Genomic DNA, 19,559 nt, shown 5'->3' with positions numbered 1-19,559 from the left:
CACACACACACACACACACACACACACACACACACACACACAATAAATAAATGTTAAAAAAAATGTTAAAAAAAAAAATTTAAAGCAGAGGTATGTCTGGCTCCTGCCTCCTCAAGCCTCCAAAACCTCACCTGGAAATGCAGGCCGAAGAAGAACATGCGAGGCCCACACACAAATGTGGTTGTGAGGAGACAGGACCAATGTGAAGAAGCATGTGAGTGGACATGTCCCACAGACCCCAGGAAAGCAAATCAAAACTGTAGCGAGCGATCAGTGTGTGCTCTTTGGTTTGAACCACTAAGACCCCAACTGCAGCCCTCACACCTTAATCCTGGCACCCCTGAGCCAGCGCTGCACCCTGAGGCAATCCAGTGTCACCAGCCACCTCTGCAAGCCCCACCTGCAACCTCACGCAGCTTTGGGGGACATCCTGCACCGCTGACACACTGAGGTGGGTGTACCCCCCCCCAGTCCTCTGGCGCCTTCCTGTCTTGGACTCTGCCCCGCGCACCTGCTGTAGTGGAGGAGCAGCACAGCACCTGCCGCTTCAGCGTGGGGCCCACAGCCTGCTCTGTCCCCTCCCAGCCTCATCCTCCGGGGGCCTGAGTGGCAGCTGCTGCACAGCACGAGGGAAGCCAGGTCTGAGCTAAATGGCACGCATGGCTGTGCACCAGTCACATTCGGTGGATGCTGATGCTCGAGCGTCCAAAACTTTTCACTGCCCTAAAAATATTATCTTTTTTTAGATCAAAATTTGCATACTTTTTTCTTTTTTGTTTTTTAATTTTATTTTTTATTGAGAGATAAATATAAATGAAACAGTTTCACAGCTAATTAATAGGACAGTTTTGATAATCAATGCACTGTACATTGTTATCTTCTTAGTGGTTATACATAGTACAAGAAGCAGACAGGATATTCTGTCCAGACACTGTTAGTACACCTCTTTCTTCTCATGGAATTAAGCAAAAGTAGCTGTAAATTTATCCTAACTATATAAATACAAAATGATCTTTCCTTTGTATCCTTTTTTTTTTGGTCCTGTCAGAGGTGAATATTCTATTGGCATCTAAATACTATAGGTGTTTGAATTCAACTAAACAATCCAACTCTATCTAGCAGTCTATAATATTAGTGGGTTATCCTCAGAAGTTATTGACTTGAGCCTTTTATAGCTCATCATATTAATATGGATTTACTTTATATACCTCGTTTTTACACTTTTCTGCTGGATGGTTAAGACCAAGATATAGCAAGACCTATATAACAGGAAATGTAACTTTTGTATGTGATAAGGTCAGCCAAGCACCCTCAGGATTTATCCTGTAGCCCTGTACCGCCCTTTGTATATACTTTTGTCAGTGTCTGACATGAGGATGAGTCACGGCCATTGCTTCACCAATTTGCTCTCTGTGAAAGCCTGAGAGAATGTTTTTTTTCTCTCCATGTGACTCTCCCCAGGCACACTCTACATCATCGATCACATTCCTCTGTGGCTCCATAATCTCCTTGATCAGAAAATTTGGAGCACAACTGAGTTACATGTTGTTACAGTACAGGTTCTCCTATGTCCCAAGTCTTCACTGACCTTGAAAGACTAGGGCCAAAATGTTGGCTGACCTTGCAGTCCTTCCTTTTCTCCAATTTTGAACTGCTAACTTAGGTTGTTAACCCTCCAGAAGAGAAGCTAATTATTAACCTGCAAAATATGCAGTTCAGTTTACCCTATCTGTCGAAATATCAAACATTAAAAATATTCTTATTTATTTTGAGACAGGGTCTCACTATGTGGCCCAAGCTGGCCTCAAACTCATAGCTACCCTCCTGCCTCAGCTTCTGGAGGGGTGAGATTACAAAGATTACAGATGTATACTACGACACCTGGCAAGAATATTTTTCTTTTGATTTTTCCTTTCCACCTAAAAGCCTAAAGTACATTCTGAGGCTGTGAACCACATAAAACCAGCCAATGCAACCAGGTGCAGTGGTGCACTCCTAGGCCCGGGAGGCTGAGGCAGGAGGACTACCAGCAGGCCGGGTCTGGCCCTGGGGAGGGTGGCTGACTGCTTCTTCAGCACTCGCCTACAGGGCAGGAGGGCTGAGGACAGAAGCACATGTGACCATCTGCCCCCAAGTGTACCCACCAGCACCCCACTGGCCACATGTGAGACCTGTGGCCCTATATTCTCCCCTTGCTGAGCTCTTGGGTTTCTGATTCATTTTGGTTTGGCTTTGACACAGGGTCTCCTGCATAGTGCAGAAAACCTGGAAATCTTCTTAAGTCCAAGCCAGCCTCAAACTCATGACCCTCCCGCTTCAGTCTCTAGAGTGCTGGGACTGTGGGCTGTACCACACTCAGCTTGTCAGGATTTATTTTTTCATAAAAAGACAGCTCTTTTTCACTTTAATTTACTTTTCCTTATCCATAACTAAGCACACATTGCATGTGGATTAGAATTTGTGTTGCCTTGGTATGAAATGACTGCTCCTAGGTCTGGCTCGGTCTTCTGCCACCTGTCTCTTGCCAGATGACTTGCAACAGTTTGATTTAAATTATGGGCTATTTATTTCATAAATATTCATAACCAAAGATTAGAAAAACACTGTGTACCATTATCTTCAAAGTAGTTACTCAGCAAAGAAAACACAGACAAGAAAGATTCCTTCTTACAAACAAGAAGCAACAAATAATAGTACAAAAACTTCTTTTCCGTGAACTTCAACATCTCGTGGTTTCTCTCTATGAGGAAAAAAAGGACGTTGGCGAAACATGAAGTAGGGAGGAGCTCAAATAATTCCCCAAGTTACTATTCCACAGTGTCAAACACAGTTTAATATTCACGCTGATTTGTTTCCTTTAGCCTAGTTTCTCTTGGTTCATGGTCACCTGTGTCTGTGTCAGGTGTACATGTGGAGTGAATTGTATATCACCATCCCAGGGTAGCTCTTGATGCACACGGATGTGGAAATTGTAGTTTGGGGAAACACTTTCACCTTTTGCTTTAGAGTGAGCGGTCTCCATGTCTTGCTATAAGACTCAACCTCACTCTAGTTCAAGGTGACCCCCCACTGTATCGTCTTCGAACTTGAGTAGCACTTTGCAGTTAGCTTTCTGGTCTGCTTGGAACGGACTTGGGGCTCTGTCCATTCCCGGGAAGACCCTGCTAAGCTCAGGAAGACCTCAGAGCACTGCTGCTGTGCACGTTATGCCGCGCTTTGAGAGAAGCCTGGCTCGGACAGTCCGTAGGACGAGAGGGAGAGGGAGAGGGTAAGAGGACAGCACCGTCCCACAGAAGGTCACCCAGTGGGGATGGATCCTACCAAAGTTCTTCTGAACTCTCCCCACCTCCTCCGCCGGTGCTGCCTGTGACAGCAACAGAAAGTGTGAGTCGGGCGAGGTAGGAACAGTGGTGAGACCCCGCCGGGCAGAGCGGCGCAGACAGGCTGAAAAGGGAGAGTTACAAATTCAAGTCCTGCCTAATGTGGAGATGGCTGGCAGAATTAGGGCCAGAGGCTTGGGGAACACACAGGGTGGGGTGGACCCAGGAGAAAACTAACCCCCCATACTCCCCAGACTAAGGCTCACATGGCCTTGGGAAGGGGGTGTCTGAACTTTTGCTCACTGAGTTGGGGTCCCCTGGGACAGAGGGGGACCCAGCCCTGCTTTCCACTCAGGGTAGGGGTCCACTAGACCGAGCAGCACCCCTTGGTCTCCTCTCCCATTCCTGGGATCACACAGACTAGGGACTCATGGGGAGCCCGGCAGCCACAGGGACACAGGTGAGCTTGGGATGCAGATGGATGCACGCAGGAACAGAGGCCCCAAAGGAGAGGCACAGAGCCGAGCCCTCAGTTATATATGTGCAGTGCGCGCCCTTGGCCACCCTGCCCCGTGGCCCTCGGGTGACCTGCGCGGTGATGTCCATCTGGGTCTGGTCTGGTGTACTGGCCTCTGCTTTCAGCCCAGTTTTTCTTCTTTTTGTGTTTTTATTTTTTTTTTTTACAATATTTCACATGTTTATTTAATTTACAAGAATCTTTAGCAAATAGTTTCATCAGTAACAACTTGAAATAACTTTTTAGAAATATAATTTTCTAATACCATGTGTTGGTTTTAGATTTTAAGCATTTCACCTCAAAATCTGTTCATATAAAACAGTTTGATGTTAAAAGAATGTACAGAATTTTCATTTTGTCTTAAAATTAGAACATAGGTAAAATAATATTTTCTATTAATTTAAAAATAAATCCTTAAATCCACATGCAGTATGGAATAAATGATGATCAACTTTAAGCATTATCATGCAGACAAATGCTTTTTTTTAATGTTGACAATTACTTTATTTTACTTTTTTGACAATTATTTTAAACAAGGTATACATTGCCAGTTACTTTGGTGAATTGCAGTTGTGAAATTTTTTTTCCATAATTTCATTGAGAAACAAATAGCAATGAGACAGTTTTAAAGTTCGACATATCAATACTTGATAAAAAATACCCATTCCATGTTATGTCTAAGATGTTTGATATTCAGACAGATAGTGAGGTTAAGTTTAGCAACCTAAGTTGTATGGTAATAACAATAAGTTTGTCTTCTGGAGGGTTAACAATCTAAGTTTGCAGACCAAAATTAGAGAAAAAGGAAGGCTGTAAGGAAAGCCAATATTTTGGCCTAGCCTTTTACGGTCAGTTAGGACTCAGGACATATGAGAACTTGTACTGTAACGTCATGTACCTCGGTAGTGTCCCAAATTTTCTGATCAAGAAGATTATGGGGCCAAAGAGGAAAGTGATCGATGATGTAGAGTGTGCCTAAGGAGAGTCACATGGAGAGAAAACATTCTCTCAGGCTTTCACAGAGAGTACATTGGCCAAGCAATGGCCGTGACTCATCCACATGGCTGACACTGACAAAGGATCTACAATCTGAGGTACAGGATCTCAGGATAAATCTTGAGGGGATTTCATTGACCTTATCAGACCCAAAAGCTACAACTCTTGTTGCATAGGTCCTGCTTTACCTTGGTCTTAATCATCCAGCAGAAAAGTATAAAAATGAAATATAAGAAGTAAAGCCATGCTGTTATGTTGAGCTGTAGGGGACTCAGGTCAACAATTTCTGATATTGCCAGTGAAGCGGAAGACCCAATACTATTATGGACTACTGAACTCTTTTAGAATGTTTTGCTGAGTTTACACACCTATAATATTCAAATAACGGAACTTAACAAAAAAAAAAGGTATACAGATGAATGTCCGTTTTGTATCTGTGTATTCAAAATGGTTAGGATAGATACATAGTTGCATTTTCTTAATGAATAGAGGGATTTGTTCTAAAAGTGTTTGTAAATAGGATATCATGTCAGCATCTTGTACAGCAATTAACCACTAGGAAGAATGCATGCAATGTGTTAATTATTGAAACTGTCTTTTTGTGTTTTTAGAGCAGAATCTCCAAACAGAAAAGCCCTTCCTGCCTTGGCCTGAGTGTGGCTGAAGTGTCCATCTGCACACTAAAAAGGTAACTCCACAGGGGCCAAAGGGAGGGTCCAGACTCCTGGGCCTGGGTAGGAGTGCAGCCCCTTGACACAGAGTCTCATTTTCCAAGGCGGGAGAGTCCCGAGGTCGATTCTACAGCAAGGCAAATACTCTCCCACTACTGCATGGTGCGCTTGGTGAGACGTCTGCGCATGTCCAAAAGCGGGAGAAAGGGGCCCTGTTGTTCTCACCGCGAAGAAACGACAGCTAAACTGGGCATGGTGGCGCACACCTGTGGTCCTGTCACTCTGAGGGCAGAGGCAGGAGGGCTGCAAGCTCAAACCCAGCCTCAAAGTAAAAATTTAAAAAGTAGGCTAGCGAGATCCCTCGGCAATCTAAGTGCCTGCCTGGCAAGCTCAAGGACCCGGGATCAATCCCTGCTACCACACGCCTTGCCATCTTCAGGACCTCGGAATCTGAGTGTGCGTGGGTCAGCCACTGAAACTGGGCGTGATGGCGCAAGCATGTAAACCTGGCCCTGGGGAGGCTGAGACAGGAAGATCACTATAAGTCCAAGCTGCACAGTGAGATTCTGTACCAAATGAATATATAAATAAATAAATATTTTTTCTTTAAAAGAGAGAAAAATAAAAAGGGGCTAAGGGTGTAGCTCAGTGCGGAAGCCACAGGTTCAGTCCCAGTACTGGAAAAAAAAAAAAAAAGAAAAGAGTCGACAACTGTGAGGGGAGCTCGGTATCCAGGTGTCTCTCGCCTGAGGGAAACAGCAGGAAGGCAACCCTGCGCCAAGGCCCTGCGTGCTGCCCACCAGCAGGGAAAGGCGACTTTTGTATTTTTCCCCTAGCAGCTCAAAAATGAAATTTAAGTAAAATTTTCTAAGTGGTGAGACGATAGAATTTGGGCTACGCGTACTTTAGCACAATTTATGAGCACTGCGGACACTCTTACCCCGCCCTGGGTGCAGGGGACATCAACGACCACATCTAAGCCCAGAAGGCGGAGCCAGCGCTGGACACGGACCTCCAAGCTAGGAACGTGAATTTTCGCCGGTAAATTCCACAGAACGAGCATTCTCTCGGCGAAGCTGTATTTTCCAAAGTACTAAGCAGAACCTGCATGCTTAGTATTTATGGTCCAGCGCCAGGTTGGGAGTATCGGCCACGTGTCTGGGAGTGTTACGTGGGTCCCCAGCCCTTGGTCGAGGCAGACCCTGAGCTGAACCCTTGGCAGGAACCGGAGCCGGCTGCGGGGGATGGGGTGGGGAATGAGAACGGGTCTGTGGGGCCAGGGAGAGGCGCCTCCCCGAGGTGAGCACCCCACACCTCTGCGTAGTGGGGAAGCCTCCAGAGCGCTTCACTCCTGAGGGCCAAGTGGGTCACCCTACGGCCTCGGCGATGAGACGAGAGCGCTCAGAGTAGCACTGGGGGCGTGGGAAGCGTCTGCAGGCGGGGCTCGCCCAACCGCGCCCCAGGATGCTACCCCAGGACCCTGAAGCATCCACTGTGTGTACGCAGGCTCGGCCCAGCTCACAGGGCTCACTCCGCGGCAGAGCCAAAAGGACCCACGTGGGAGAGCGGAGCAGGACCCCCTGTGCGCACCGCACTAGCTCAGGGGCTCAGGCTTGGGCGGTAGGCGGCACCTGGGCTGCTGCGGATGTGTGGGCTCGTCGTGCCTATGGGGTGTCCTCGTCCCCCTCGATCTCCCAGGGACTCAGGGACCCACGTGCTCAGCTCAGCCCCCGACCTCCGTGGCTCGCCTTCTCATTTACCCCCAAGGCAGAACCAGCACTACGCTGCTGTGCTGGGAAACGTGGCTACACACGGTCGAGACCCGGACTAATCCCGTGGGCCACGGGTCGCTGGTGGGAACAGGGACGCGTGGCGCCCTGACCGTCTCCTGCATGCAGTCAGCGCAGCGGGGCGAGGAGCCCAGGCTACATGGCGCTCCTCGGATTCTGCACGGTGCACCAGGCGCACGCCGGCTGCAGGTGTGTGAGGGCTCAGCGTGACACCCAGAGGCCGCGCTCTTTCCTCTCCACTCCCGCCTGATAACCTTGAGTACAGCAGAGACACCGAGCTCACTAAGGGACCGCAAGGCCCACCGGCTCACAGAGCCTCACGCTCCGGGGCGGAGCTGGGCCGCTTCTGACTGGGCGCATCTGCCTGGTCCCAGCTCACCCGCCTGCGCACGCGAGCGAATTTCACAGAGGTGCTGGGGAGCTCAGCGGTACAGGCTTCCCCGCACGCATGCGGCCTGAGTTCAACGTCTGGGGTAGGTGGAGGAAAACGAAAAGGACGTGCAAGTTGGAATGGGAAGGACAAATAATTCACAACTAAATGAGAACAGGAAGGACAGCAGACTCAGGGGGAGGTCTCTCTCCTGGCACGGTGACTTGGGAGATAAGCCAGCGACACACTTCACTTCCAAAAGATGCTTAGACTTTTTATGGGAAAAAAAAAACTAACGAATAAGCTTTTGTGCTTAAGGACACTAAAATATTTAAGATTTTAATGTTTACTTTTTGCCTTAGACTCAGTTCATGTGCTCCCATGAGGTATAGAATACATATTTTATTAGAAAACAGCATTTTATTGAAACATAATAACAAATCTGAAGAACATGGTACCCTTGTTCTGATCTGAAGAAACTGTACATGTGCATGCTGGGCACAAAGGTTGGGGTTAAAGCCCAATTTTTTCAGTTCTGCAGATTGAAACAAGAACCTTTGCACTGAGCTTCATCCCTAGCCAATCTTTTAATTTTTAGCTTGAATAGAATCTACCTTAACTATTTAGCCAACAAATAAACAACAAAGTGGGCTGGGGATGTAACACAGTGCAAAGCCCTGGGCTCAATCCCCAGAACCACACACACATGCACGCACACACACATGCACGCACACACATGCACACACGCACGTGCACACACACGTACACTCACACATACGTACACACTCCAGGTAGAAGCAATATTCCCCTGGCCATGCTGTTAAGGAGAGAGAGTTCCAGAAGGCCCCGCCTGGTAGAACAGTTTGCAGGGAGCGGCACACACCCTGGAGACGCAGCAGAGACACTGAGCAATCCAGGCTCCTCCACAGCAGGCGGGGAGCCTCTTCATCCCGCCCTGCCCTTCAGGGTGCTCCCTCAAACCCCACTCGGGTCCCTGCCCCACTCTCCACAGTGGGTCCAGCACAGAACTCACACCCAGGTCAGGCCAGGCCTCCAGTGCCCGTGGGCACTCTGCGTCCCCTTCTTCCCCTGTGCTCCCGAGACGTGGCACCGTGGGCTCTCACTCGTACCCGCTTCCTGCTCTTGCAGTCTTCCACCAGGAGCAGCACGAGGGCCACCAGGACCAGCAGCGCCAGGCCCAGCCGCAGGAGGTTCTGCGTGGTGAAGTCCCAGAGGACGGGGTCTGGGCAGAGCAGCCACTGCTGAGCAGGAGCCCCCTGCTGCCCTCCCGCCTCCCCTTCCCATCCTCCTCTGCCCGGCCCCTCCTGTGCAGCCACTGCCACCACCCACCTTTCTGGGCACCCGACTCTGTGTTCATAGCACATGGCTCCCAGGCATCGGCCGCTGCTGAGGACAGAAAGATGATTCAGCCAGGGCTGGCCGGGGCTTCACCCGACCCCTCCAACCCATGCCTCCCCAACACTGTGTGCACCCTCCTGGGCTGCCTGGCCTCTTCCTGCCCCGGCGGTGCCCATGCTTTCCCTCCCGAGAAGCCCATTGCTCCCCAAGACCTGGGGCTTTCTCGTGATGTCACGTGTCACTGGCTCAGATGCCCCCTTCTGGGTGGCCACCCTGGACAGTGTCCAGGCTCATAGTGGCCTTAGCCTAACTTTGCTGTCACAGTGTCCCTCCCACCTTATTTAGGGGTGACCTAGCTCCACCACACTCCTCCCACTGGGAGGTGGAGACCACAAACACGCTGTCCACCTGGAGACAGCACGGCTGCAGCGCAGCACACCTGGCCCTCACTAGACACTCAGGACAGGGCCACGTGCTCAGGGTCCTCGGGAAGCGTTGATCCTCCCCAAAGCTCAGGAGGCCAGCTCCTCACCTGCAGGAGAGGTGGGGTCCAAGAGGGAGAAGCTGGTGTTCCCGTCTCCTGGAAATGGAGGGAGATGCAAAGATTGGGGTTCCTCCTGGTCTCCCCACCAGCTCTTCATGCCCTCTCATTCCTTCTTCACCTCCTGGTGTTCTTCCTTGAGAACCTCCAACTGGATCCCCCCCCCCCCGGGGACTGAACCCAGGACCTTAGAAGAACTTAATGCATATTCATATTCCTCTCCCAATCTCCCCCTCCCCCCGGGGACTGAACCCAGGGCCCTTGCACTGACTGAGCCCCATCCCCAGCCATGCTTTAGTTTTTACTCTGGGTAGAAACATGGTCTTGCCAAGTGGCTTTGTTACCCAAGCCGGGCTCAAACTCACAGTCCTCCTACCTCAGCCTCCCACAGTGCTAGGATGGCAGATGTGCACTGTCAAGCCTGGCTGCACCAACTAAGTCTCTAAGAAGTGGAAGTCCCTTTGCTTCTTCCCCTGCTCCCCGTGAGGGCTTCTCTCGGGGCTCCGGGTAATAAAATAGGACAATGAGAGAGACTCCCCACATGGTACCACCATCATCAGAGGACGCAGTCCCACTCAGAAAATGTGCTATTTTCAGCTCTTTGTTTGAATATGCTGCTGTTGTCAAGGCCAGTCAGAAGATCATCTTTCCACTCCTTCATTTGCATATGGGCATAGCCAATCAAAACATACTGATCAATCTGGGGAGATAGCTCAGTAGAATAAGCGCTTGCCTGGCAAGCCCAAGGTCCTGAGTTCAATCCCCAGTACCCAAAAAAAAAAAAAAAAAAACTGATCCTGGTCCTTCATTTGCATACAGTTTTCATGGGGCCTGAGCCAGGTGGGTGGGTGTGTGATAGGGCAACTGCCCTGACCCCTTATTTGCGTGAAGGAGATGACTAGGATCTCCAGATAGGAAGGACCTTGTCCCTTGTCCTTGGGCCACTGTGGGTCTCTTCCCTGCACCTCTTTTCCACCTTCAATAAATGTATACCTTTGTCACCTTCTCAGGTCCTGTCCAGTTCTAGACTCAAAGACCCTGGACAGAGGCCCAGGGCCCCTTCACCACATGACAGTGAGTCAGGGGTCAGCAGGCTGTACTCACCTGTGACCACGAGCTCCACGGGCTCACTGGGGAAGGACCATGAGTGGCTGTTGTAAGACCCAAAGCATCTGTAAGTGCCCTGGTGGGCTGCAGTCACAGGGCCCAGGGGGAACTCCGCCTGGACAGGACCCCAGCCCTCCCGGACATGGCTGGATCTCCCCTCCTTGAGCAGGAAGAACATGCTGGTTGCAGTCTCCAGGTGGCAGTACAAGGTCACACTCTCGCCCAAGGTCACCTCAGGCCCTGGATGAACCTGGAGGGTGGGCGTGTCGTACATTCCTGTGAGAGAAGGTGGTTAGTAGGGGAAGGGCATCCTCATCCCAAGGCTACCATTCTGTCCTTCAGCCCCAATCCCACTCGGGATTCTAGAACCCTTTCTCTAGTTCATCCACTTGTGCAGGAGGAAGGGGCACCACCTCAGTCTATCCTGAGGGCCCAGGCTCTGCGTCCCAGCTCGGGGAATTGTGAGTCCCAACCTCTATCTGGGAGTTGCCTTGTGCCCACTCTCAGGGTCTGTTCCTTGGGACCAGCAGGATCAGCAGGACCAGCAGAGGTGCAGGGGCAGTCACCTGTCACCACCAGGTCCAGGCCATCACTGGGCTCCGACCAGCGTCCCCCACTGCGGTAGGAGCAGCTGTACCGGCCTGCAGTGCGGGAGGTCATGGTCGGGATGAGGATGTCGGCTTTGCACCTAGGCACAGTGGGCTTCGGCATCCCTGAGGCAAAAAGGACCCCCTCAAAATGCAGCTGAAACTCCTCAGCATCCGGTGCACCCTGGCACCAGATGGTCACTGGCATCCCCTTCGGAACCAAAGCACTGGGCTCAGCCCAGATGATGGGTTTGGAGAGCGTCTCTGGAAGGAAAACAGAGTTCCATGTCCAGATGGGGCCCCACCCCAGGAGGCCAGCTGCTGCCCAGCCCAGCAGGATGCAGCCCCACCCCCACCCTGAGCCCTCCTTGTTGAGATGCCCAGGGGCCACCCTCGGGTGGACGGAAGCCACAGAGACTCCAGGCTCCAAGAAAGACTCACGTTTGCGGGTGCTGACTCCCTGGCTCCAACACAGCCCTGGAAAACAGAATGGAGGCTAAGTGTTGCCCCCAACACACGCTGCCCCACCTCCCTCCTACCCAGCACTCACCCAGGCAGAGCAGGGCAGCAAGTACGGGCCACATGGCACCTGCTCTGCAGGCCAGGCTAAGCTCTGGGCAGGAGGGAGCTGGCAGCAGTGAGAGGCCAGGATGTGGTGGGCGAGGCCCGGCACCTCTCAGCACAGGGATTTCACACGGAGCACTGTGCAAACAGCCATGCGGCTCTGCTGCACTCTGACCACAGGCCTCACACCACTAACCGTCCAGTCTGGCCGGCCTCTCCTTCTCTGCCTCCTGAGACTCACTCGTGGGTGACCTCTGAATTCCCCAGTCTGGAAGGCATGCCCAAGAGGGCCAGCCAGTGTGCACAGCTAAAGACCCCCAGATCCTTAAAAGTGGGGTTTTAACAGCCTGGTGGCCCACCCCTGTAGGCCCCGCCCTCTGGGAGGCTGACGCAAGAGGATGGAAAGGTCGAGCCTAACCTGGGCAGCTTGGCAGCTCAGTAAGACCCGGTCCCAAAATTTAAAAATAAATAAATAAAGCCTGAGGGTGTAGCTCAGTGCAAAATACAGCTCAGACATAGAATTCTTCAGTCTCAGCCTCCCAGAGAGCTAAAGGTCCAGGGCCCTGTCTCTCTGGAATGCAATTTCACCCTCAGCCTGGCTCCTGCTAGAAAAGTGCTCTGCCGCTGGGCTGCAGCCCGGAGCTGACTTCCTGTTCTCCACACCTGGCCTGGTTCTCAGGGAGGCCAGAAGGCCAGCACACGAGGACAGTGACTAGCACAGGCGCCCCTCCTCCATCCTCTCTGGGCCCAGCTTTCTGAGACGTTGTCCATGCAGCTGGGCTTGCTCCTGGCCCTGCCTCCCCCTCTGGGCCCTGGCTCTGCACCCTCCATCCTCTGGGCCAAGACTGGTGACCATGATGGAGCCCCAAGCACTGTGAATACCTCAGCCCACCTCTCCTTGTGGCCATGTGGCCTCTGACCATGTCCTCCTCCTCCCTGCGTCCCTTCACTGGCTCCACTGGCCCCTCCTGTTGCTCTCAGGCTGCAACACCCTGGCCTTGGGCTTCCCCTCCACCCTTGGCCTCTGCCAGCCCCAGCCTCCACTTCCCCATGGCGCTGCTCCAAACCTTCTTCCAGCCACTCGGGTCACACTCTTGGCTGTTTCCCTTGAGCAGCATGGACCCCTGACCTCCCTGCTGCCAGAACCACGCCCTCTTGGAGCCAGGCCCAGCCCAGTCCCTGCTGTGGTCTCCAGGAAGCTTCTGGAAACTGAGCATCCATCACCTTCCACAGGGATTCTCAGCGCTCCTGCACTCTGGAAATGCCAGCCCACGAATGTCCTTCTTGGCAGTCTTGTAAGGGCTGCTTTGTCTTCGCGTACCTCTCAGGGTCAGGCAGATGCGCTCTTTGTTGTATCCCTGGGACAGTGTTTGTGCCATTGCCTACAGGGTCGCAGTGGCACCCAACGCACCTGGTTGGTGTGTCCTCCTGGGTGAGCACCTCCCTGTGGCTCTGGGGCAGGACCCAGGGCCCTGCAGACTGGGCAGGTGGGCTAACCCTGGCGCTGCCCCAGACAGGGAGACATACCTTTGGCCTCTGTGTCCCACAGGTGATTTAAAATGTCTCACAAACCTCTACAATGCCTTCATCTTTTTTTTTTTTTTTTGGAACTTTTATTGCTTTGTTTTTGTTGTATGTAGTTTTGGAGGGAAGACTTTACTTGTGATACTTTACCAGTTGATTAAGGGGGGGCCTTCTTTAACTTGAGCTTTTCTTCTACACTTGAAATGTAGCTCACCTATTTAAAATTTCCTTGACTTTTTCAAAGTCATCTTGTTCAAAAAGTCTGCTCACATCTTCAGTAAACTCTTTCTGTTTAGCTGAGACCCCTGGCTGAACAAATCTGAGGGGACAGACTGCAGTCCACGAGGCTGAAGTAGTCTCCGGGGGAGTCAGGTAGTTGTAGCCCAGGCACTACAGGAAGAAGAACCTGTCCCGACAGCATCCCCCCTTCCAGGCATTACTCCCCCCCCCCACTGCGCAGTGCCCCCGGGACCCCCATACTTCCTTTTTTAAAATAATCTTATTGAGAAGCAAATAGCAATGAGACAGTTTCATAACCGATTAGTAGGACAGTTTCAATAATTAACACTTTGCATACTGTTGTCTTCTTAGTGGTTATTCATAGTACAAGATGCAGACATGATATCCTGTCCACAAACACTATTAATACAAATCTTTCTATTCATTGAATTAAGAGAAGGTAGCTGTATATCTAGCTTATTTTGAATATACAGCTACAAAATGTCCTTCATTTGTATCCCTTTTTTATGTTTAATTTTGTCAGAGATGGGTGTTCCATTGTCATTTAAATATTATAGGTGCGCGAATTCAGCAAAATATTCCTATCTACTCCAGTAGTCCCTAATAGTAGGGGGCTAGTCACAGGACTGGCAATGTCAGAAGTTGTTAACTTGAGCTTTTACAGCTCAGCATACTAATATGGCTTTACTTGTTATACCTCGTTTTTATACTTTTCTGCTGGATGGTTAAGACCAAGATAAAGCAAGACCTATATAACAAAAACTAGGTCTGACAAGGTCAGTCAAATCCCCTCAGGATTTATCCTGAAACCCTGTACCACAATTTGTAGACTTTTTTGTCAGTGTCAGCCATGTGGATGAGTCACGGCCATTGCTTGACCAGTGTGCTCTCTGTGAATCCCCGGGTTTCTCCCCCACACTTCCAGCACCGCCGGGCACACTGCTTCCTGCTGCGAGGCACCACTGAAGTTTAGCAGTCTCCTTCCGGGGCCCCACCAGCAGCTGACCCTATCCTCAAAGCAAAGCCCCTGCCTCCATCTTTCTTGTTAATCTTCACCTATTTTATCACACATATAAGAACAGTTTATACTGTACACACTCCATCTTTTTTTAAATAATTTTATTGAGATATATGATCTTAATGTCTCATTTCATAAGAAAGCATTTGTATCACTTAAAAATAATACATTTTTGTGATTTTTCTCTATTAAATGACATTATGCTTAATATTTACTTATCAACAATTTGTAACAATCAAGATGCCCTCATCTTTTTGTTGTTGTTGTTGTTGTTGTTTTGGGGTTTTTTGTTTTGTTTTGTTTTGTTTTGGGTTGTTTTTTTGAGACAGGGTCTTACTATGCAGTTCAGGCTGGCCTTGAGCTCACTTTCACTTTGTAACTCAGGCTGGTCTCGAACTCCCAATGATCCTCCTGCCTTAGACTCCCGAGTGCTGGAATTACAGACTTGCCCCACCATGACCGACCACGCCCAGCTTCATTTTCATATCTTCGTGCAGAAAACCAGTTCTGAAAACAGAAGCTAAGAGAAAGTAAAAAAGAACTGAGACATGCCACGTTGGCAAACCAACTCCTGTGATGAATGTCATCATGATGTATTGCAAACCTGGATTAATACATTTCAAAAAAAAAAAGAAAAGAAAAGAAAGAGCCCCCATGAGTGGAACCCACGCCACAGCTGAGTTCTCGGTCGTCTCCTCTGCTTCTCTCCCACACCCCATGTTACCACAGGGCAAGAAAGTTTAGGATGCCTGGAAACTCCTCCTTTGTTTTGGTTCCTGTTACAGCTGTGGGACTTGCTGCAGGTCACTGAGCTCTGACCCTGCCTAGTTCCTAAGCTGCGCTCGGCAGGAGCTGTGCACACACAGCGTTTGTGAGGGCGCTTCCTGGGTCTGGGCTTGTAGGGTCGCTGCCTGCTCCTGCTGCCTGTTCTAATGCAGAATAGCCAGTCGGGATGGAGTGCTCAGGAAAAAAAAATCAGAGAAAAAAAACTGTCCTGCATCACAGGCTCCCCGCCACACAGCCCAGCCCATGCTCTTCCTGTCTGCAGCTGCAGGTCCTCCGGGGTTTCACAGCCTTGCCCCACCGAGCACTCTTCACTCTCAGTGCTTCCTTCTGTCCTGGCTGCGACCTACAGACACTCGAGAGAGCCTTCTCCACTCCGAGAAAATCCACTTCCTGTAACTCCAGCACTCTGGGAAGCTGAGACAGGAGAATCCCAATTTCAACCCCAGTAGGGGCAATGTAGCAACATAGTGAAATGTTCCAAATTAATAATAATGATAACAAAAAAACAACAATAATAATAACAATAGGAGATCTAGGACCTGGGCATGGTGGTGCACTCTTGTAACTCCAGCATTTGAGAGGCTGAAGCAGGAGGATTGTTCCAAGTTAGAGACCAGCCTGGGCTACAAAGTAAGCTCAAGGCCAGTCTAAGCTGCATAGTAAGACCCTATTTCAACAAGATAAAAAAAATATTATAATTATAATTATGATAATAGAAGGTGTAGGAATGTAGCTCAAGTGCAAAGGCCCAGGTTCAAACCCTGGTACCGGAAAACAAAGTCGGTCTTGGCCCACTGAGTATGGCCGCCCTACCTGTGTTCTCGGTAACATAAACGGTGGCTCTCAACTGGGAACTCCGCTCTGGGTGCAAAAGACTCGCTTGGCAATGCCTGAGGCTTTTTATTGTCACAATATACCCACAGCAAATTTGCCACGCGGACCCTCAGAAAGTGGCATTTAGTGCTCAGAGCTTTGCGTGACCATCGCTGTCCACTTCTGGAATTCTCCTCAGTGCTGGGCACTGAACCCCAGGCCTCCACACTGAGCCCCAGCCCCAGTCCCTTTTCATTCTGAGATAGGGCCTAGGTAACGCGCGTAGGCTGGGCCTGAACTTGCAGTCTTCCTGCCTCAGTCTCCTGGCAGGCTGGGATTGCAGGCTTTCCAGAATTTTCTGAATCCCACCCCCCAAGGGAGCTCAACCACCACCCCACCCCCGCCCCTGGGGCTGGCTGTCTGCACCCGCTGCCAGCCTGGACACCTCTCTTCCGTGTCTGTTCTGCATATTTGACCTTCTGGGCTTGGGGTCCGGGCAGGAAGGCGCTGCTCAGGGCCCAAGGAGTGACCACGCCCACAGGGGCCTCCCCCAGAGCCGCCCACCCTTGCTCTCCCCACTCTGCACCCACCGAGCTGCGCAGGGCTGGGCAGTCTTATTCTTAGCTCCCTTCCTGCGAGCTGTGCAAACCGCAGCCTACCGCGGCCGGGCCCTGCCCACATCCTGTGCCTCAGCCCACGGCAGGCTCAGATCCCCGGCGCTGCAGCCCGACCTGGAGGAGGCGCCGCCTGCTCGCGCGCGCTGAGCAGCCGCCAGGTTCCTGCGGGTGCCCACAGCGCCCTCTTGAGGGACGACCCAATCGCTCCGAACACTGTCCAAGGTACCGGCACCCAGATGCCCGCTGAGCACAGCGACGTAGCGCTTCTGACAGACGTGCCCCGAGATTTCGCCTCTGTACAGAGTTCAAGGAGATCTACACGCGGCATAGCCCAAGGGGAGCGGTGTCGGTTCCGGCCGGCTGTCAGCGCATGCGCCCGTCGCGCCCCGGGTGTCCTCAGCGGCTCGCGTAGCATGACCGAACCATTTAAAGGAAGCGTGTCCATGTGTCAGTTAGGAGGTGTGTAAATGCCGGGGTGTGACTGCAGCTTCCCTAGCATCCTTGAGACCCCAGCTTCAAACCACGGCCATTGTTTTAGAGACAGGGTCTCCCTAAATCTTTTTGACCTTCAGCTCACGATTTCCCTGCCTCGGCCTCCCAAGCAGCCGGAATCCCGAGCGTGCGCCCCCGCACCCGCCCGCTTCGGCTCTCGCAACCGAGATCAACCGCTGAACGTGCTCCTTTGCGCACCTGCTGCTTGGCTTCCCGCATCCTGCGAGTCCCGCTGACATGCGCTGGTAACTGACCCACAGTGCCTCGTCCTCAGCCCAGGAGAGAGCTAGGCCGCAGCACCCCGTATGGCGCAGAAGGGCGGGCACAGGCAAAGCCCTCCAACCTTAGGGAATCCGGGGATTAGGATTAGGACCAAATCCAGCCTTAGGACCAAAGGGCGGCCCGGAGAGGCTGGGCTGAGGCGGGCGCGGGAGGAGGCCTGCGCAGCCTGAAATGGGGTCTCTCTCGCAGCCCGCAGCTGGCCAGGGCCTGGCACAACCCCGCACAAAGCCCGCAGAAGCGAAACTAACGCTCCCGACTGCGTGTGCCCCAGCATCCGCAAAGGCCCAGGCCTGCATCTGCGAGGGCATTTCCCCTCCTGACCCTGGGAGGCGGTTACACTCCCTGCTGTGGCTTTCCTCGGCTGGGAAGGGAAGATGGAGTTCAGGGACTTGATTCTCTCGGCACAGCTTGCTGACAGCCCAGGAAGGAAGCAGGTCACAAGGACGGAACGTGACACGGAGACCCACTTGCCACCGGGGAGGAGCGCAGCTTGCGTGCGCTGAGCGGGGCAGATTGGGCCGAAGCACCCACCGGGGCCGCCCAAGACGGTACAACCGGAGCAGGACCCCTCCGTCCTGCCAGGAAGTCAGCTCAGAGATCGGTGGTGGGAAATGGAGGTGCCAGCGAGTCTCTCCCAAGGCCAGGGCCTCCTCAAGGTCGCAGGCTCACCCTAAGGGGAGCTAGAACCCCGGCGTGTGCGGGACACGTGGTAGGACCCTCCTGCCACGGAGATGCTCCTATCTACAGCCACGGACAGCCCCGCCCCCATGCCGCTGGGGTGCGGTGGAGAACAAGGTGCTGCCTCCCCAGGACAGGCGAGGCAGAGAACAAGGGCTTTTCGCTTCCATTTTTATTGGGGATAAATTTAAATAACATGAGATTAACCTTTCATTAAATTAAGTCTAACTGATATATAAACACACAAACATTGTGGGCCCTTGTGGGGAATCACATGGTGCTGACAGACGTTTACACGAGGCAAGCTGGATTGAGCACATCTTCTCCTCAGACATGAATCATCTGTCTGTGGTGAAAACGTTTGAGATCCTCTCTCCTAGCCTTTGAAATACGTAGCACACTGTCATGAGAGGCACCAGGGTGTGTTCCAAAGCAGACAACCCAGGGGCTCTTGCCACATTCACAGTGGGGTGTAGCCCTCAGCTCTGTGCGGTCCCAAAGCATTTCCCCACCCTGGCCCCCAACGCCCACTCACTGAGCTGGTCGCCTTCCACCCCACCGAGACCAATGTGCCTCCTGTCTCTGCCTTCGCCCAGCCTGGACTTTAGGAGAAGGTTAGGACTTCCGACTCATGTTTCTGACAAGAAGGAGGCCGTTGATTAGTCAAGAGCCCTCCCTCATCTGTGGCTTTGCTTGCTGCAGTTGCAGTTACCCGTGGTCAACCTCAGTCTGAAAATAGTAAGTGGAAATTCCAGAAGTAAACACGCCTGTCATCCCAGCCCTCATGGAAGCTGAGACAGTAGGCAGTCCAAGCCCAGTCTCAGCCACTTAGTGAGACCCTATATCCAAAAAGAAAAAACTTTCTTAAGAATCAGAGATGCAGCTCGGTACTAAGGTAATGCCCAGCACCAAATTGATCATAAATTAAAGCGGCAAACCATTTGGAGTAGTGTGGTGAAACCCTGTGCGTCCCCACCCCCCAGCAGTGTGGCCCTCTGAAGACATGGATCCACCCTGACGGCTGCAGATGTCTCCTGTCCCTCAGAGGCTGGGTCTCCCTCCTGGTGATCAGATTAGCTGCACAATATTGCAGCAATAAGCACCTGAAACCCTTACTTCACTTGATCTCAGCCTCAAAGCACAAGCCTATGTCTAGGGAAACCCTAACTTCACTTGATCCCAGCCCCAAAGTACAAGCCTATGTCTAGGGAAACCCTTACTTCACTTGATCCCAGCCTCAAAGCACAAGCCTATGTCTAGGGAAACCCTTACTTCACTTGATCCCAG

The 19,559-nt window shown here is 51.7% G+C and overlaps 1 protein-coding gene across 3 annotated transcripts; it reads right to left on the bottom strand.

Moving 5' to 3' along the window:
* Positions 1 to 8,379: 8,379 nt before the first annotated feature.
* Positions 8,380 to 11,921, bottom strand: LOC111814452 (natural cytotoxicity triggering receptor 1-like). 3 transcript variants are annotated; one of them, XM_023707959.1, is made up of 7 exons: positions 11,809 to 11,921; positions 11,700 to 11,735; positions 11,238 to 11,522; positions 10,669 to 10,947; positions 9,556 to 9,603; positions 9,015 to 9,071; positions 8,380 to 8,907 (listed from the first exon to the last, which is right to left on the bottom strand). In XM_023707959.1, the coding sequence occupies exons 1-7, from the start codon at positions 11,840 to 11,842 to the stop codon at positions 8,705 to 8,707; spliced, it is 942 nt and encodes a 313-aa protein (XP_023563727.1). In that variant the 5' UTR covers positions 11,843 to 11,921; the 3' UTR covers positions 8,380 to 8,704. The 3 variants fall into 3 exon arrangements, with proteins under 3 accessions (XP_023563727.1, XP_023563729.1, XP_023563730.1); XM_023707961.1 differs by having other exon boundaries at positions 8,380 to 8,878; XM_023707962.1 differs by having other exon boundaries at positions 11,238 to 11,384.
* Between the last annotated feature and the right edge of the window lie 7,638 nt (positions 11,922 to 19,559).

Source organism: Octodon degus, unplaced genomic scaffold, assembly GCF_000260255.1.
Source record: "Octodon degus isolate 3935 unplaced genomic scaffold, OctDeg1.0 scaffold00320, whole genome shotgun sequence".
Lineage (NCBI taxonomy): Eukaryota > Metazoa > Chordata > Mammalia > Rodentia > Octodontidae > Octodon > Octodon degus.
Note: the sequence above shows the minus strand (reverse complement) of the source record. Positions and strands in the feature narration are given on the sequence as shown.

What these genes read in the sequence shown, in the direction of transcription:
- LOC111814452 (XM_023707959.1), bottom strand. Translation starts at nt 11,842, where the DNA reads ATGTGGCCCGTACTTGCTGCCCTGCTCTGCCTGG. An exon ending in CGTGGAGCTCGTGGTCACAG is followed by an intron (nt 9,604 to 10,668) that starts GTGAGTACAGCC and finishes CTCCATTTCCAG; the next exon opens with GAGACGGGAACACCAGCTTC. An exon ending in AGAGTCGGGTGCCCAGAAAG is followed by an intron (nt 8,908 to 9,014) that starts GTGGGTGGTGGC and finishes TGCTCTGCCCAG; the next exon opens with ACCCCGTCCTCTGGGACTTC.